The 17,879-nt window shown below is 37.4% G+C and overlaps 1 protein-coding gene across 8 annotated transcripts in view; it reads right to left on the bottom strand.

Moving 5' to 3' along the window:
• Positions 1 to 17,879, bottom strand: part of DCC (DCC netrin 1 receptor) — a 1,206,733-nt gene that overhangs the window by 142,475 nt on the left and 1,046,379 nt on the right. For 5 of the 8 annotated variants that reach the window (XM_005586668.5, XM_065533791.2, XM_015439914.4 and 2 more), the window contains exons 16-17: positions 6,503 to 6,598; positions 744 to 976 (exon numbers count right to left, since the gene is read on the bottom strand). In XM_005586668.5, the coding sequence (XP_005586725.3) occupies positions 744 to 976; positions 6,503 to 6,598 (329 nt within the window). The remainder of the gene's footprint in view (positions 1 to 743; positions 977 to 6,502; positions 6,599 to 17,879) is intronic. The other 3 variants (XM_074022755.1, XM_074022754.1, XM_005586669.5) reach the window with 1 other exon arrangement.

The raw sequence follows: 17,879 nt of genomic DNA on the forward strand, positions 1-17,879 counted from the left end.
AAATCATAGCAGTTTCAGGAGGTAACAAAATTATCTTAGTATATAACTAGTTGTTATGATCCCTGAGGCTGGTTGATAGAGATTTGAAAGTGGTAATGACTGTCTCAAATATGTATCCCTGAGGAGCTCTTAAAGAGGCTGTGAGATGACTAGACAAGAACGGAGAGCTGGTGAATGAATTCATATTAGCTAAAGGGGAGTGTGGATTGTGAGTTTTCTTTACCACATGAGGGTGTTTTCAAGGCTAAATGAAGTAGATGTTAATGGCTTAGAGTGCTGAGGCTACAAAAAATATCTTCAAGTTATCTATTCCCAGTTATATTCACTGAAAGATGGGTCTCTGTGACATTAACAGGATCGCTTTGGAAATCAATCTAGATTCCAAATGGAAAAAAAAAAGATACCAAAATCTATCCAGAAAATTAACATAGATCTCTGCTATTTTCGAGGGACAATGACATTCTCTTGTACAGAATCAAATCATTTATATGAACTCAGCATCTGGTGAAAATCAAATAACATTTTACAGCACTTGATGTTTTCCTGAACCTTGCCTTAGAATTGTTTCCTAAAATACAATTATTCTCATGTTAATTTTAGATATTGAGTTATTAAAATATTTCGTTTTTCCACATAGATACACAGCAACAAAATGACTCATAACAGTCCAGGAGGGGTTTAAAACAATGCATTAAACAACTGTCAGTTCATTTTAAATTTAATGCTATCAAGTAGAACTTCACCTTGTATTTTGCACTCGCAGAAAAGCTGGTTCTCCACCGGACAGTGTAAAGTCGCACCTCAGATGTCTTTTGGTTCTTAGGGACAGAGTTGTCTGCCCAGCTGACCCTCACAGCATCATGGGTAAGAGCCACAGCCTGTACACCTACTGGTGGGAGCATGGGGGTGGAGAGATCTGGGACCGAGGTGGGGAAATCATCAAGCAAAGGATAATAATCAACTGGGTCAGTGGGATCTGGGTTTAAAAAACCCACCAAATGAAACAAACAAATACATACATAAATAAAAGCGTTAAAAAATAAATATCAGTGGTAACACATCACAATGAGTTAAATGCATGGCAATAATGATGAAAGGGAACATGAGAAGAACAGAAAAAAAAGTAATTAATTCAATCGGAAAACACATTAGAAACAGTATTGCTATATTGCAAAAAAGTAATTGAATATTTTCTATAATTTACTCATTCCCTTAGAGTGGTTTTATCAATTTGACTGTCACTTCTGCTTATATATTTTAAAGTCCATTTTTAAAATGTTGCACATTGCTTCTTAAAATATAGTCATAGAATCTATCAGTTTTATTACTACATAATTTAAAATAATAAGATAAAAAAGGGGTTCTGGTTTATTTCTGTCTACAAAAAAAACTAATTGTTTAATCTAATACCTAATTTTTTGTTTATTTTCTCCTCCTTGTCTAACTTAATAGGGTTTCCCTAATGTTTTCGTTGTTGCTTAGCTTGTATCCACAAACACATTTCCTAGGCAAGAAATAAATAAATAATAAAGAACAAAGTACCCCGACATCCACAGCAACCTGTGTGTGACTGTGATTGCACAAAGCCAGAGTGACCAGGTACACATGATCCCATGGATCAATTATATATTTGATAACTAAGTTTCAGACAGCACCTGATTTGTCAGGCTTTCTTAGACTGGAATCCTTGAAAATGTAGAAGTGTGATTTTACCCACATTCCCACAGAGTAATTAGCTAAGTTTTTAGTCTTGGTGGGAGTTCCCATATTCCACATTCCTAACATTTTATATTATTGGATGGGAAGACAGGATTAACTACCTACAGACTTATGAGATTTGCACTGAGGTATACACATGCTTTGATCCATAATATAATGAGAATCTGCACAATAATGTGTGTGTCTTTACAAAATTCTCGAAAACACCTTGTAATCATGTTTATGCTGTGATATCAGAATAAGGAAAGCTGATTTTGTGGCCATAGTAATAGTCTAACTTTGAACATTTGATTTTATACTTAAAACATTTACATTTAAAAATATCTTTATATTATGTAGTGTATATTCTAACAGAAATAATAAGATGTGATAATGTAACTCTCAGACTGGGCATATGATGACATTTGGGGAGATGAGAACTACTAAAATGTTGGGTGTCTACAGCAGCATAATACATGGTTTATTTTTTTCAACAACCTAGTTTAAAGTGGATTGACTGCTGGCAGGTTTTGATGATTACTTCACTTTGTCCACTGCATTTCAAATGCCTATCTCCTATTCATCACCTGTTTTCCAATGAATTATTTAGTAGTTTACTAGTCTGTGGTCTTTGGAGCAAAATATAAAACTGAAAACAAAAACTGGAAAAAAAAGGAGAGAGAGAGAGAGAGAGAGTTGTGTTTAAAATTTAATGACAGAGCCCAGGATTTCTGTGTTTTCTTTGAGGTCTATTTTTATTAAGGCATCCTTTAAACTCAAATGGATTTATAAAATGATGAAGGGGAAAGAGAAGATGTTGCAGTCTCCACAAGGATTTCAATCATTCATCAGATTTGTGTAGCAGTGGAAGACATATTTGCCAAATTAAAGCAGGTGCTACTTTGCTTTACTTGTTTCTATTTTTATCTGACTTTACAAGAAGAACGTGATATACATATGGGAGGTTCTCTAATTTACAGACTCCTTTTTTGACCTATGTTACTGGATTACCCTCTTTGTTTTATTAATTCAGGTTCATTGGTAAACATATTAACTGTACAGTTTTTCACAGGTGCCATTCATAAGGTTTTGAAATAGGGTGATTTTTCTTCAAGAAATGGTAATAGTCAATCCTACTATTTCTGATCTTAAATGAGTATACTATTCATGACTATTGTTATTGAGTTTCTTGGAGTCAGTTCCAGAATGCTTCTCTCAAATTTCAAGGAAGGGTGTTGGGTGGTATTTTACCGATGGACTTACACAGTCCAGAAATTTCTATCCTTGGCCAAGTTTTATCTTTCCCATTTTATGGAATAATATTTTTTTCAGGTGTGGCTTGTCATCCTACATGACACTTCCTCCAGAACTGTGCTAGTACAATGAACACTAGTTATATGAACTATTTAAGTTTAAACAAATTAAAATTAAATAACAAAACATTCACTTCTTGTGTTGCACTAGGCAATTTCAAGTGTTAAACTGTTAGAAAAACCTAGTGTCTGATGCAGATATAGAGCATTTCCAACAAAGCACAGCATTATCATGCATAGCAAGCACAGCTATTAATACATATTGCATATATTAATAGTCTTTTTCTCTCAGGTCAGAAACTATTAATATTTGAATAATTGAATTTAACACATTCTTTTGTTGCTACACAATTTTTTTTCCCTTCCTACTACTGGGTGATTTATACACTGACTTTGAGTGGTTACATTCAAAAGAATTGAAAACAAGTTTAGTAAAAGACAAAATATAGCCTCAGAATTTTTGCTAAGAAAGAAATCCATTTGATTCCTAACAGGTGTTTCGGTAAGTGCCCATGAATGTTCAGTCATTATATTAACATTCAAAATGAACTTTAGATGGGTGTGGTGACTCACGCCTGTAAAACCAACACTTAGGAAGGCTGAAGCAGGAGGATTATTTGAGGCCAGGAGTTCAAGACCAGCCTGGGCAACATAGCAAGACTCCATCTCAAAAAAAAAAATGCCAGGTAGGTGGCGCACACCTGTAGTCCCAGCTACCCAGGAGACTTAGGTGGGAGGATCACTTGAGCCCGGAAGGTCAAGGCTACGGTGAGCCATGACTGCACCACTGCACTCCAGCTTGGGCAACAGAATGAGACCCTATCTAAAAAAAAAATGAACTCTAAAAATAATAATGCAATTTTACATGTGGATTGTACTTCATTTTAACATTGATAAAGCAGTTGAGAATAAATCAATTCAGCAGCGTATTTTATTAGTCTTCTGATTTTTATCCTCTTCCCTTCTCCAGGCTCAAGATATCTTGTCCTTAAGACAACAAGAAATAAAGGGCTTTACAGCAAAAATGAGACAACTAATGCATTTGGCCAGGTGAGACTTTCAGCAGCTCTAATGCTGATATTCCCAATATGGGATGAGGCTCCAGAGCTCACCAACATCTGTGGGCACATGTGTGTAGACAACTCCATAGCCTGATGCTTATTCTAGCTTGAGGTTTTATTGCCTGCGATATATTTTTTAGTTACATTATACGGGCCCTTGTTCAAGACAGTGCATGGTACTCCTTTGCAGAAGCTTAGAGATAGAGGATGTCTTCTGCATGGCACTGACACATTTATTAATTGAGTTTCCTTAACCTTTTATTTCATCTGTCCTTTGTTCTCCATGACATATGAAAGCAAAATAAAATAATTCTGCCACTTCCAGAAAAAGTGTTTGTTTGTTTGTTTGTTTTTCCTTTGAAAAGGGCTGGAATCACACATTCTTCTTGAACCCCTTAACTGGCTTTTCTTTAGTAAGAAAATTCCTCACACAAATTCCAACTATTAGTATTATTTCAATTCTCAGTTCCTTCAGGATCTGAGTCATCAGAAAACAAAAATTGCCTGGATCACTGGTGTTTTAGAAACCACTTTGGGAATGCAATATGCTAGAATTAATGCAACAAATGCTAAGAAGAATGAAGCTGATGACTCCAATGGTTCTTTCTGAACAACTTACTTTCAGTTTATTTGAATTATTTCAGCTTTACCAGTTTCTGATTGAAAAGTGATTTTTATTTGCCACCTCAGTGGTCCTTCCTTGTGGCCATTAGTTTTGGGAAGAGAATAAGAGCTTGAAAAGACTGACTGTAGTATCATTTCGCATGGCCTGATCACAAGTGCCAAGTCACCATGGCGACGAGAATCTCCTGGGGATCTTTTACTATAGGCAGGACAGAGATGGTCACTAAAGGAAAATTATGGGACACAACGGTGCAGCCAAAGTGGCCTGTTTGCTCTCAAAGAATATTGTTGCTAGCAGAGCAAGAGAATAAAGTTAAAATCCCAGACACCCATCATGTTAGCTCTTAGTTTGTATCCTGAACTTCAATTTTCTCATCTCTCAATATTTGGAGATAACACATTTGATAGTAAATATTCTCTGGGTTATTTACTCTTTTAGAGAAATCATGAATCCCTTTGATTATACAATGAATGGTATATACGGTCTCCACAGATAAATAAATATACTGACATCCGCCCAAAATTTGCATTCTACTTTAGAAAGAACTTAAACCTGGAAACAATGGCCAAAGATTCAAAGAGACTACAATAGCAACTTTGCCTTAAATAATACTACTAAAATTAATACAGTGACAGTATATTCTGGAGACCATCACATAACAATTATGAATTCAAAGAACAATTGTATTCTCAAGACAGTCTACGAATGAAGCTTGTACATTTGGCAAACAAACTGCCTTCAGTTCACACAAATTTGGGCAGAAGTAGAAGCCACGGGATTCCACTATTTATTTTATAACTATTTCTTCCAACTCATCCAAATTTCAAACTTCAGTAACATCTCATGTTCTCTGGTGCTTGCTATCTCAGATCCTTTGTTTTCATTAAGGGGACAATATCTGACAAGTTAAATGAGGTCTGAAGGGTGTGAGGGGGCAGGTTCAATGTATTAATGAGAAAGGGAACTTGGGTTTTACTTGGAGATTTCAGACATAAGTCTGTGGCAGGGGGTTGGGGAAGTAGTCAAGTGACTTTCCAGGGACTCTGAATAGCCCTACAAATGTGTTGCTCATTGTATTTTGGATTAAGCCTAGGCATGCTAACAAATAGCCTCCATAAATAGTTTGGATCTCACCATCTTACCCATTTCTTTCTCAGTTTCCTGAGGCCTTTTACTCTTATGTACTGCCTTTACAGTCCAACTAACGGTAAAATTCCTAAGGGTGACAAGGCCTTAAATCAGCTATCCCTTTAATGTTCTGAGGCCCTGGGCACTGCTTGGGTGACCCAGAGGTCCAGCTCAGGACAATACCACCTGTGTCACTCAGTCTAATGCAAACTACCCCCAAAGGCCAGCTCTTCTTTGTCATCTTAGTTTGAAAGACACTGTGTGGAGAAGCAAGTGTCTATTTAGGCATTTGGCAACCTTTATGCAGGGACAAAGATGGCATTGATTTGAGACAAGCTGCTCAGGAGATGGAAACATGGTATCAGGGCAACAAAACTATGATGCTATTGGGAAGAAACAGACTGAGAGATCTATATTCTCTAAGTCCATGTGCGAATTTACAAACTGAATTCCTCCCACTTAATTCTGACAACCAAAGAAATAAAAAAATGCATGCATATGTGTGCATGTATACATGTGTACATATCAGACTCAGAGGATAATAATTCTCTGAGGATTATCAGAGGATAATGAAACAATATATTCATTTTTGTTTCTTTGTATTTTATTTTAGTTTTTCTTTTTTCACCATAAATCAAATACTACTTTGTCAGAGGAAGATTAACAATTTCACTTACCTGTTATAGACCTGGTGGTGGCACTTTCATAAAGAGGAACTCCTTCTCCAGCATTGTTAAAAGCTTTTAGGGAGATTACATAATGGGAACTTGACTCTGGAGAAAAAACAGAAACAATATGAATGTGTTGATTTATTTAACATACTGAAATACTCAGGGCAAACATTTTCCTCAAAACAAATTTCATGTAATCTACTTGGTAAATTATTTAAGAATGAGTGAGTTGGATTCAGAAAGGAAAGTGGCAGTGGGTGGTAGCAGTAGGGTTTTTTGATCTTCCTCAATCCCATATGAAAACATACTGAACTACTAGGTAGAAAACCAAAAGCATTTAGCCACTCGCTGCAAACCTGTATGATGATGCGTGCCCTCGAACCCTAATATACAAGTGGGTGTGAATAAACAACCAACAGCCTCATCATTTGTTTGTTGTCTGATTCTGTGTAAGAAACATCAAAGGGAAGCATCAAACCTAAAAACAGGATAATTCTAAAATAAGTATCAGCTAATGCTGGAAAGCACAGCAGATCAGTTTCAGAACAACAAATTTAAACACTCAAAACTGACCGGCAAAGTCTCCTCTCTAGGACTGGGCCCAAACTGGGGACAACCCCCTGGGAACTGATGTAAGATATATGTAAGACTGAAACAATATTGATGAAGGGGAGAGAAAGTCCAGATAAAAGTAGGGGAGAAGAAGAACCATGAAAATTCAGAAAGCAAGCTGCCATAGTTTTTAGTCTGTATCCGGAGCTGGCAAACTTTTATAGGCCCAAATAGTAAATACTTTAGCTTTGAATGTCACATTGTTTCTGTCACATTTTTATCTCTATTTGTTTACAACTCTTCAAAAATGTAGGAACCACTCATAACTCAGGCGTCCATACAAGAACAAGACCTGGGCCAGATTCTACCTGTAACCTATAGTTTGGGGAACCCTGTCTAATGAAAAGAACAGGACAGGGAGCTCTGTGTATTGAGAAGAGCTCTCTGAATTTCTGAAAGAACAGAAAAAACAAATTGCATTAATATAAGCAATAAAAATATATTGAGGTAAATTTCTTTACAAATTACCATAAGAAAAAATAAAATAGGAGAATATCATTCCTATAGAATATTACAGAAAATGGATAAAAAGTAGAAGAAAATACCCAAGAAAAATAGATCAAAACTGCAATTTATGGGGGTGGAGGGCACGACCAAGATGGCCGAATAGGAACAGCTCCAGCCTCCAGCTCCCAGCGTGAGCGACACAGAAGACGGGCGATTTCTGCATTTTCAACTGAGGTACCGGGTTCATCTCACTGGGGTGTGTGGGACAGTTGGCGCTGGTCCGCGGATGCAGCCCAACCAGCCAGAGCTGAAGCAGGTTGAGGCATTGCCTCACCTGGGAAGCTCAAGGGGGAAGGGAATTCCTTTTCCTAACCAAAGGAAATTGAGACACACAACACCTGGAAAATCAGATAACTCCCACCCTAATACTGTGCTTTACCAAGGGTCTTAGCAAATGGCACACCAGGAGATTATATCCCACACCTGGCCCAGAGGGTCCCACGCCCACGGAGCCTCCCTCCTTGCTAGCACAGCAGTCTGAGATCTAATTGCAAGGCAGCAGCGAGGCTGGGGGAGGGGCGCCTGCCATTGCTGAGGCTTAAGTAGGTAAACAAAGCTGCCAGGAAGCTCGAATTGGGTGGAGCCCACCACAGCTCAAGGAGGCCGGCCTGCCTGCCTCTGTAGACTCCTCTTCTGGGGACAGGGCACAGCTAAACAACAACAGCAAAAAGCAGCAGAAACCTCAGCAGAGGTAAATGTCCCCGTCTGACAGCTTTGAAGAGAGCAGTGGATCTCCCAGCATGGAGGTTGAGATCTGAGAACAGACAGACTGCCTGCTCAAGTGGGTCCCTAACCCCTGAGCAGCCTAACTGGGAGACATCCCCCACTAGGTGCAGACCAACACCTCACACCTCACACAGTGGGGTACACCCCTGAGACGAAGCTTCCAGAATAAGAATCAGACAGCAACACTCGCTGTTCAGCAATATTCTATCTTCTGCAGCCTCTGCTGCTGATACCCAGGCACACAGGGTCTGGAGTGGACCTCAAGCAATCTCCAGCAGACCTACAGCTGAGGGTCCTGACTGTTAGAAGGAAAATTAACAAACAGAAAGGACACCCACACCAAAACCCTATCAGTACGTCACCATCATCAAAGACCACAGGCAGATAAAACCACAAAGATGAGGAAAAAGCAGTACAGAAAAGTGGGAAATTCAAAAAATTGGAGCGCATCTCACCCTCCAAAGGAACGCAGCTCATCGCCAGCAAGACAACAAAGCTGGACAGAGAATGACTTTGACGAGTTGAGAGAGGAAGGCTTCAGTTGATCAAACTTCTCAGAGCTAAAGGAGGAACTAGGTAACCAGAGCAAAGAAACTAAAAACCTTGAAAAAAGAATGGATGAATGGATAACTAGAATAATCAATGCAGAGAAGACCTTAAAAGAACTGATAGAGGTGAAAACCATGGCACGAGAACTACATGACAAATGCACAAGCTTCAGTAACTGACTCAATCAACTGGAAAAAAGAGTATCAGCAATTGAAGATCAAACGAATGAAATGAAGCTAGAAGAGAAGTATAGAGAAAAAAAGAGTAAAAAAAAATGAACAAAGCCTCCAAGAAATATGGGATTATGTGAAAAGACCAAATCTATGTCTGATTGGTGTGCCTGGAAGTGACAGGCAAAATGGAACCAAGTTGGAAAACACTCTTCAGGATATCATCCAGGAGAACTTCCCCAATCTAGTAAGGCAGGCCAACATTCAAATTCAGGAAATACGGAGAACGCCACAAAGATACTCCTCGAGAAGAGCAACTCCAAGACACATAATTGTCAGATTCACCAAAGTTGAAATGAAGGAAAAAATGTTAAGGGCATCCAGAGAGAAAGGTCGGGTTACACACAAAGGGAAGCCCATAGACTAACAGCAGATCTCTCGGCAGAAACTCTCCAAGCCAGAAGAGAGTGGGGGCCAATATTCAACATTCTTAAAGAAAAGAATTTTCAACCCAGAATTTCATATCCAGCCAAACTAAGTTTCATAAGTGAAGGAGAAATAAAATCCTCTACAGACAAGCAAATGCTTAGAGATTTTGTCACCACCAGGCCTGCCCTACAAGAGATCCTGAAGGAAGCACTAAACATGGAAGGAACAACCGGTACCAGCCATTGCAAAAACATGTCAAAATGTAAAGTCCATTGATGCTAGGAAGAAACTGCATCAACTAACGAGCAAAATAACCAGTTAATATCATAATGACAGGATCAAGTTCACACATAACAATATTAACCTTAAATGGAAATGGACTAAATGGTCCAATAAAAAGACACAGACTGGCAAATTGGCTAAAGAGTCAAGACTCATCAGTCTGCTGTATTCAAGAGACCCATCTCACATGCAGAGACACACACAGGCTCAAAATAAAGGGATGGAGGAAGATCTACCAAGCAAATGGAAAACAAAAAAAAAGCAGGGGTGGCAATCCTAGTCTCTGATAAAACAGACTTTAAACCATCAAAAATCAAAAGAGACAAAGAAGGCCATTACATAATGGTAAAGGGATCAATTCAACAGGAAGAGCTAACTATCCTAAATATATATGCACCCAATACAGGAGCACCCAGATTCATAAAGCAAGTCCTTAGAGACTTACAAAGAGACTTAGACTCCCATACAATAATAATGGGAGACTTCAACATCCCACTGTCAACATTAGGCAGATCAACGAGACAGAAAGTTAACAAGGATATCCAGGAATTAACCTCAAATCCGCACCAACCGGACTTAATAGACATCTACAGAACTCTCTACCCCAAATCAATAGAATATACATTCTTCTCAGCATCACATCGCACTTATTCCAAAATTGACCACAGAGTTGGAAGTAAAGCACTCCTCAGTAAATGCAAAAGAACAGAAATTATAACAAACTGTCTCTCAGACCACAGTGCAATCAAACTAGAACTCAGGACTAAAACTCAATCAAAACCGCTCAACTACATGGAAACTGAATAACCTGCTCCTGAATGACTACTGGGTACATTACGAAATGAAGGCAGAAATAAAGATGTTCTTTGAAACCAATGAGAACAAAGATACAACATACTAGAATCTCTGGGACACATTTAAAGCAGTGTGTAGAGGGAAATTTATAGCACTAAATGCCCACAAGAGAAAGCTGGAAAGATCTAAAATTGACACTCTAACATCAAAATTAAAAGAACTAGAGAAGCAAGAGCAAACACATTCCAAACCTAGCAGAAGGCAAGAAATAACTAAGATCAGAGCAGAACTGAAGGAGATAGAGACACAAAAAACCCTCCAAAAAATCAATGAATCCAGGAGCTGGTTTTTTGAAAAGATCAACAAAATTGATAGACCACTAGCAAGACTAATAAAGAAGAAAAGAGAAAAGAATCAAATAGACGCAATAAAAAAAATGGTAAAGGGGATATCACCACCGACCCCACAGAAATACAAACTACCATCAGAGAATACTATAAACACCTCTACACAAATAAACTAGAAAACCTAGAAGAAATGGATAATTTCCTGGACACTTACACTCTCCCAAGACTAAACCAGGAAGAAGTTGAATCCCTGAATAGACCAATAGCAGGCTCTGAAATTGAGGCAATAATTAAGAGCCTAACAACCAAAAAAAGTCCACCACCAGACGGATTCACAGCCTAATTCTACCAGAGGTACAAGGAGGAGTTGGTACCATTCCTTCTGAAACTATTCCAATCAATAGAAAAAGAGGGAATCCTCCCTAACACATTTTAGGAGGCCAACATCATCCTGATACCAAAGCCTGGCAGAGATACAACAAAAAAAGGAAATTTTAGACCAATATCCCTGATGAACATCAATGCAACAATCCTCAATAACATACTGGCAGACCGAATCCAACAGCACATCAAAAAGCTTATCCATCATGATCAAGTAGGCTTCATCCCTGGGATGCAAGGCTGGTTCAACATACGCAAATCAATAAATGTAATCCAGCATATAAACAGAACCAAAGACAAAAACCACATGATTATCTTAATAGATGCAGAAAAGGCTTTTGACAAAATTCAACAGCCCTTCATGCTAAAAACTCTCAATAAATTTGGTATTGATGGAACGTGTCTAAAAATAATAAGAGCTATTTATGAGAAACCCACAGCCAATATCATACTGAATGGGCAAAAACTGGAAAAATTCCCTTTGAAAACTGGCACAAGACAGGGATGCCCTCTCTCACCACTCCTATTCAACATAGTGTTAGAAGTTCTGGCCAGAGTAATCAGGCAAGAGAAAGAAATAAAGGGTATTCAATTAGGAAAAGAAGAAGTCAAATTGTCCCTGTTTGCTGATGACATGATTATATATTTAGAAAACCCCATTGTGTCAGCCCAAAATCCTCTTAAGCTGATAAGCAACTTCAGTAAAGTCTCAGGATACAAAATCAATGTGCAAAAGTCACAAGCATTCTTATACAGCAGTAACAGACAAACAGAGAGCCAAATCAGGAATGAACTTCCATTCACAATTGCTTCAAATAGAATAAAATACCTAGGAATCCAACTTACAAGGGATGTGAAGGACCTCTTCAAGGAGAACTACAAACCACTGCTCAGTGAAATAAAAGAGGACACAAACAAATGGAAGAACATACCATGCTCATGGATAGGAAGAATCAATATTGTGAAAATGGCCATATTGCCCAAGGTGATTTATAGATTCAATGCCATCCCCATTAAGCTACCAACGACTTTCTTCACAGAATTGGAAAAACTGCTTTAAAGTTCATATGGAACCAAAAAAGAGCCCACATTGTCAAGACAATCCTAAGCAAAAAGAAGAAAGCTGGAGGCATCATGCTACCTGACTTCAAACTCTACTACAAGGCTACAGTAACCAAAAGAGCATGGTACTGGTACCAAAACAGAGATATAGATCAATGGAACAGAACAGAGCCCTCAGAAGTAATACCACACATCTACAGCCATGTGATCTTTGACAAACCTGAGAGAAACAAGAAATGGGGAAAGGATTCCCTATTTAATAAATAGTGCTGGGAAAATTGGCTAGCCACATGTAGAAAGCTGAAACTGGATCCCTTCCTTACTCCTTATATGAAAAATAATTCAAGATGGATTAGAGACTTAAACGTTAGACCTAAAACCATAAAAACTCTGAAAGAAAGCCTAGGCAATACAATTCAGGATATAGGCATGGGCAAGGACTTCATATCTAAAACACCAAAAGCAATGGCAACAAAAGCCAAAATTGACAAATAGGATCTAATTAAACTAAAGAGCTTCTGCACAGCAAAAGAAATTACCATCAGAGTGAACAGGCAACCTAGAGAATGGGAGAAAATTTTTACAATCTACTCATCTGACAAAGGGCTAATATCCAGAACCTATAAAGAACTCAATCAAATTTACAAGAAAAAAACAAACAACCCCATCAAAAAGTGGGGAAAGGATATGAACAGACATTTCTCAAAAGAAGACATTCATACAGCCAACAGACACATGAAAAAATGCTCATCATCACTCGCCATCAGAGAAATGCAAATCAAAACTACAATGAAATACCATCTCACACCAGTTAGAATGGCAATCATTAAAAAATCAGGAAACAACAGGTGCTGGAGAGGATGTGGAGAAATACGAACACTTTTACATCGTTGGTGGGACTGTAAACTAGTTCAATCGTTGTGGAAGACAGTGTGGCTATTCCTCAAGGATCTAGAACTAAAAATACCATTTGACCCAGCCATCCCACTACTGTGGATATACCCAAAGGATTATAAGTCATGCTGCTATAAAGACACATGCACACATATGTTTATTGCAGCACTATTCACAATAGCAAAGACTTGGAATCAACCCAAATGTCCATCAGTGACAGACTGGATTAAGAAAATGTGGCACATATACACCATGGAATGCTATGCAGCCATAAAACAGGATGAGTTCATGTCCTTTGTAGGGACATGGACGCAGCTGGAAACCTTCATTCTCAGCAAACTATTGCAAGAACAGAAAACCAAATACCGCATGTTCTCACTCATAGGTGAGAACTGAACAATGAGATCATTTGGACACAGGAAGGGGAACGTCACACACTGGGTCCTATTGTGGGGAGGGGATAAGGGGGAGGGATAGCATTAGGAGATGTAACTAATGTAAATGATGAGTTAATGGGTACAGCACACCAACATGGCACATGTATATATATGTAACAAAACTACATGTTGTGCACATGTACCCTAGAACTTAAAGTATAATTTAAAAAAAGAAAAAAAATGCAATTTATGATTTCAAAATGAACTAAACTACATTAAGAAAATGATGCCAGATATGAAAAAGTAACAAAATCATGAAACTCAGAAATGAGGTGGTATAACTCAAGAAATATATATATGTAAATTAAAAAATTTTAGACATGAAGGGTAATCAGATGAATACAAGTAAAAAGCAAAAACATAACAAAAGAAATTAAGAAGACTGAACAAGGATTCAGGAGAAAGTGATACATACTGAAGTTAGAGAAGTAAGATCTAACATACAGATAATAGGAGTCCTTGGTGAAGAAAATTCAAAGGAAAATAAAAACAGAATAAATAACTACAAAATTTGCTGATTTAAAATAATTTTTTAGGCATCTGGACAAAAATAATGTATGACTTAGAAAAAATTAGATTACTAGTCTTTCTATAACATTTTAGAGCAGAAGAAATTAGACTAACTTTGGCCAGGCACGGTGGCTCACGTCTGTAATCTCAGCACTTTGGGAGGCCGAGGCAGGTGGATCACGAAGTCAGGAGATCGTGATCATCCTGGCAAACACGGTGAAACCCCATCTCTACTAAAAATAGAAAAAATCAGCCGGGTGTGGTAGCAAGCACCTGTAGTCCCAGCTACTAGGGAGGCTGAGGCAGGAGAATGGTGTGAACCCGGGAGGTGCAGCTTGCAGTGAGCCGAGATCGCGCCACTGCACTCCAGGCTGGGCAACAGAGCAGACTCTGTCTCAAAAAAAAAAAAAAAAAAAAAAAAAAAAGATTAGAGTAACTTTAGATACTCAACATAAGAAAATGTAATTCAAGGTTTTATAGTCAACAAGTTACCTTTAAACATAAAGGGTACAGTCAAACTGTTATTAACTTGCAAGCACTCAGTAATATTGTTCCCTGATCCCCAGAACTACTAGTAACTGAGCTTCAGGCATACAAAATGACCAGAAGAGATATTGATGTAATAGCTAACTGGAGAACAAACATTTAATAAACTAAGACTAAGTTAAAGGAAAGATATTTTATTTTGTAATGGCGACATGTTTTGATATTATAGATGTAGTACAACCTTAAGACAAAATTAAAAACTAATGACAGTATATGCAAAGATAAATGTTTCAATAATTATTATTGATGTTGACATTTTTATTATTATTTTGAGACTAATGTAACATGGAATAAAGCAAATGGATAAACATCAGATATTCTATCATCCCCTATGTCCCTGAGAACCAGATTCTTGGTGCAGATGAAAAGACCTAGAGATGTAATACAGAAAAGGTTAAATAAAGTCTGTGTTCCTAATAAGTTTGAACTCAAAATTGTACTTTTTCTCTGTTCCAGTTCTTTCTGCTAAAAAAAAGTCTGGACTTGGTAGCAATAAGCATCCCGAACACACAGACTACTGTATGGGGGAAAAATAATTCCTATTACGAAGAAACAGCTTCTTGCAGAACTGGTTGATTCTTAAAGTAGAAAACATGCCAAATGAACCTGAAATATCTTGACATACTAGATAGAATGGAAGCAACTAATAAAATCATATCAAATGGGTTCAGGAGTCAATTCGAAGAGCCTCCCTCAGATCAGAGATAAGGATAATCTGCACACAGAAAAGCGTAAGTGCTGTGATGTATGGAAACTCATCAAACATACATAAATGCATAATTTGATAAAGGTATTTAAAAGAATCATAGCAGTTGGCCATTTCTGAGGTTGTGAACTCAGAACATAATTCTAGCTAACAAATAAAAACCAAACGATAGAATTAAAATATTGCTGTTTTACAGTCCTCATTAATGAATGGATCTAAGCATTAAGCATTAATAATTGCTAAGATAAAATAGAGACAATGAGACAGTACGTGCTTCCTGATGAAAGAACAGACTACCCTCTAGAGTTTTGCCAAAGGGATCAAACCTACTTAGTCTGATCTAGCCTCTGGACCTAAATGACAGTTTGCAGAAAACAGAGCAAAGAAACATGTTGAACTTCAATTTATAACACTTCATTAAACTACACATTTGTTGTATGTGGTTTTCTGTATCTGGGTTTTATATCAAAATAAAAAAGCCTTACAATGAGTGTGTTTATCTCTGACAGGCATCTATAAGAATTGATCTGATTGAGCTTTCTTCCAAAAATTTGTAGGTGACCTAAGTATTAATGTTAAAGATACTGACATTCTAAACCACATGGATTCAAGAGCTATAATACAGTAAGAAGAAAAAAAAAAATAAGATTATATCTAAAGTAGTCAACGGGCTTCTATTCAGTGATTTGCTTTCCCTCCAAAAGGGAATATTTCTTTTTTGAAAATTTAAGTTGTGAAGCTATTTTCCTAATAAGAAAGTAATCAATCGACAAGTGTTAAATGCTCTTTGAGATCCAAGTACTTGGAGAAGATGAATCTCTGTTAGGTTACTAAACATAATTCTGGGCAGAGAAAACAATGAAAGACTATGTAAAATTAAACAAAAAGTATGTGATACAGCTTATGAATGCTATACATTTAGAGGTCTGAAAAATTAGTGAAGATTTAGGTCATCAAAAAAGACTTCTGGAAGATATGAACTTTGAACTAGGGCTTGTGAAGAAGGGTAGGACTTAGAAGCACAATGGGAGGAAGAAAACATTTCAGCGAAAAAATGGTGAAAATACACTTAGGGAAACCAAAAAATACACTTTTTATCGCTGGGAAATACATTCTTTTGAGTTACTGCAGCAGAGAATAACTCTGATTTCAAATATATGAATCATCTATACACCAAAAATGTAAACATTTTTATTAGGCTTGTGCCATTTAAAATTGCTTTTTTACAGTTCAAATTCCATTTGGTTCAGCTGAACACATCTCCGTATTTGCATCTATCTAAGATGTGCATCTGTCTATCAAGACAGTGAAAAAGAGATCAGAAATTCCAAACTCAAACGCTTGGAACAGTGAAAAAGAGATCAGAAATTCCAAACTCAAATGCTTAGGGTGTGTGTGTGTGTTTGTGTGTGTGTGTGTGTTGTTTTTAATCAATTGGAGAGAGAGAAAAAAAAAACAAGTTAGATTTGGCTACAGTGTATGAGAGCCACTGGGTTAGAGAGGATCTTGGAAAGCACATGATTGATCTAAAGAGTAGAGCCACTATTCAGGTCCAAGATACTAGTATATGGAAGGTAGTCCCAGTGTTGTCAGATTATCTGGAAATCCAGATTTCTATGAGAAATTATCACATTTTTCAGTGTTGGCAGATAATTTGGCAGATAATTTAAATAAGTAAAATAAACCTGTCCTGGCAAAACTCTCTCTCTGGACTGAATCCAAGCCTGTGGTCATTAGTCTATAACCTTGGATAGATTCCTATATACCCAACTACATGCTAATATACATATAATCCCAGAAAAATAGACACTGAAGTCTGGTCTTCCATAGTCAAGATGTCAACCGTTAGAGCAACAATAACAAAGTAGAAAATCTTTATGATGTGGTAAAGACGTGGGGGGAGGTAAATATAAAAGAATGAAACAGGTGTTTCTGTTAGGAGATTTGAAGTTATTGTTTTACATTCACAGGTCCAATCTGGATTAGGATTCAAAGAATGTTCTACTTAATAGGAAGCTTTTGACTTCCTAATCAGGGTTAACAGCTGTAGCTTATGGATGGTCAGCATAGTCCATGAGACACTAAATTCAGGTCTTCATTTTTCTGTCCCCACCACCCAGATGCTTAATTTATAGCTCCATAGAAAATGCACTCTGTAAAAGCTTCAGCAACATTACTGGATTATTACCTTTCAGTCTTTCAGGGCTCATATTATTTCTTTTTTTAAAAAGAAAAAAAATTAAAAGTACCTTACCTGGTACTGAGAATACAAGATTCTCATTGTATTAGTTTGAATTTTTACCTTAATCTGAATGATAACATGTCATCTAGCTGTTACATGGATCCTCCTGAGTAGCAGTCATCATTTCTTCATCCCCTAACCCCCAGAAATTTGAGGTAACTGTCATTCCAAAACAGACTCTTGCTAAT

The sequence above is a fragment of the Macaca fascicularis genome, chromosome 18 (genome assembly GCF_037993035.2).
Source record: "Macaca fascicularis isolate 582-1 chromosome 18, T2T-MFA8v1.1".
Taxonomy (NCBI): Eukaryota; Metazoa; Chordata; class Mammalia; order Primates; family Cercopithecidae; genus Macaca; species Macaca fascicularis.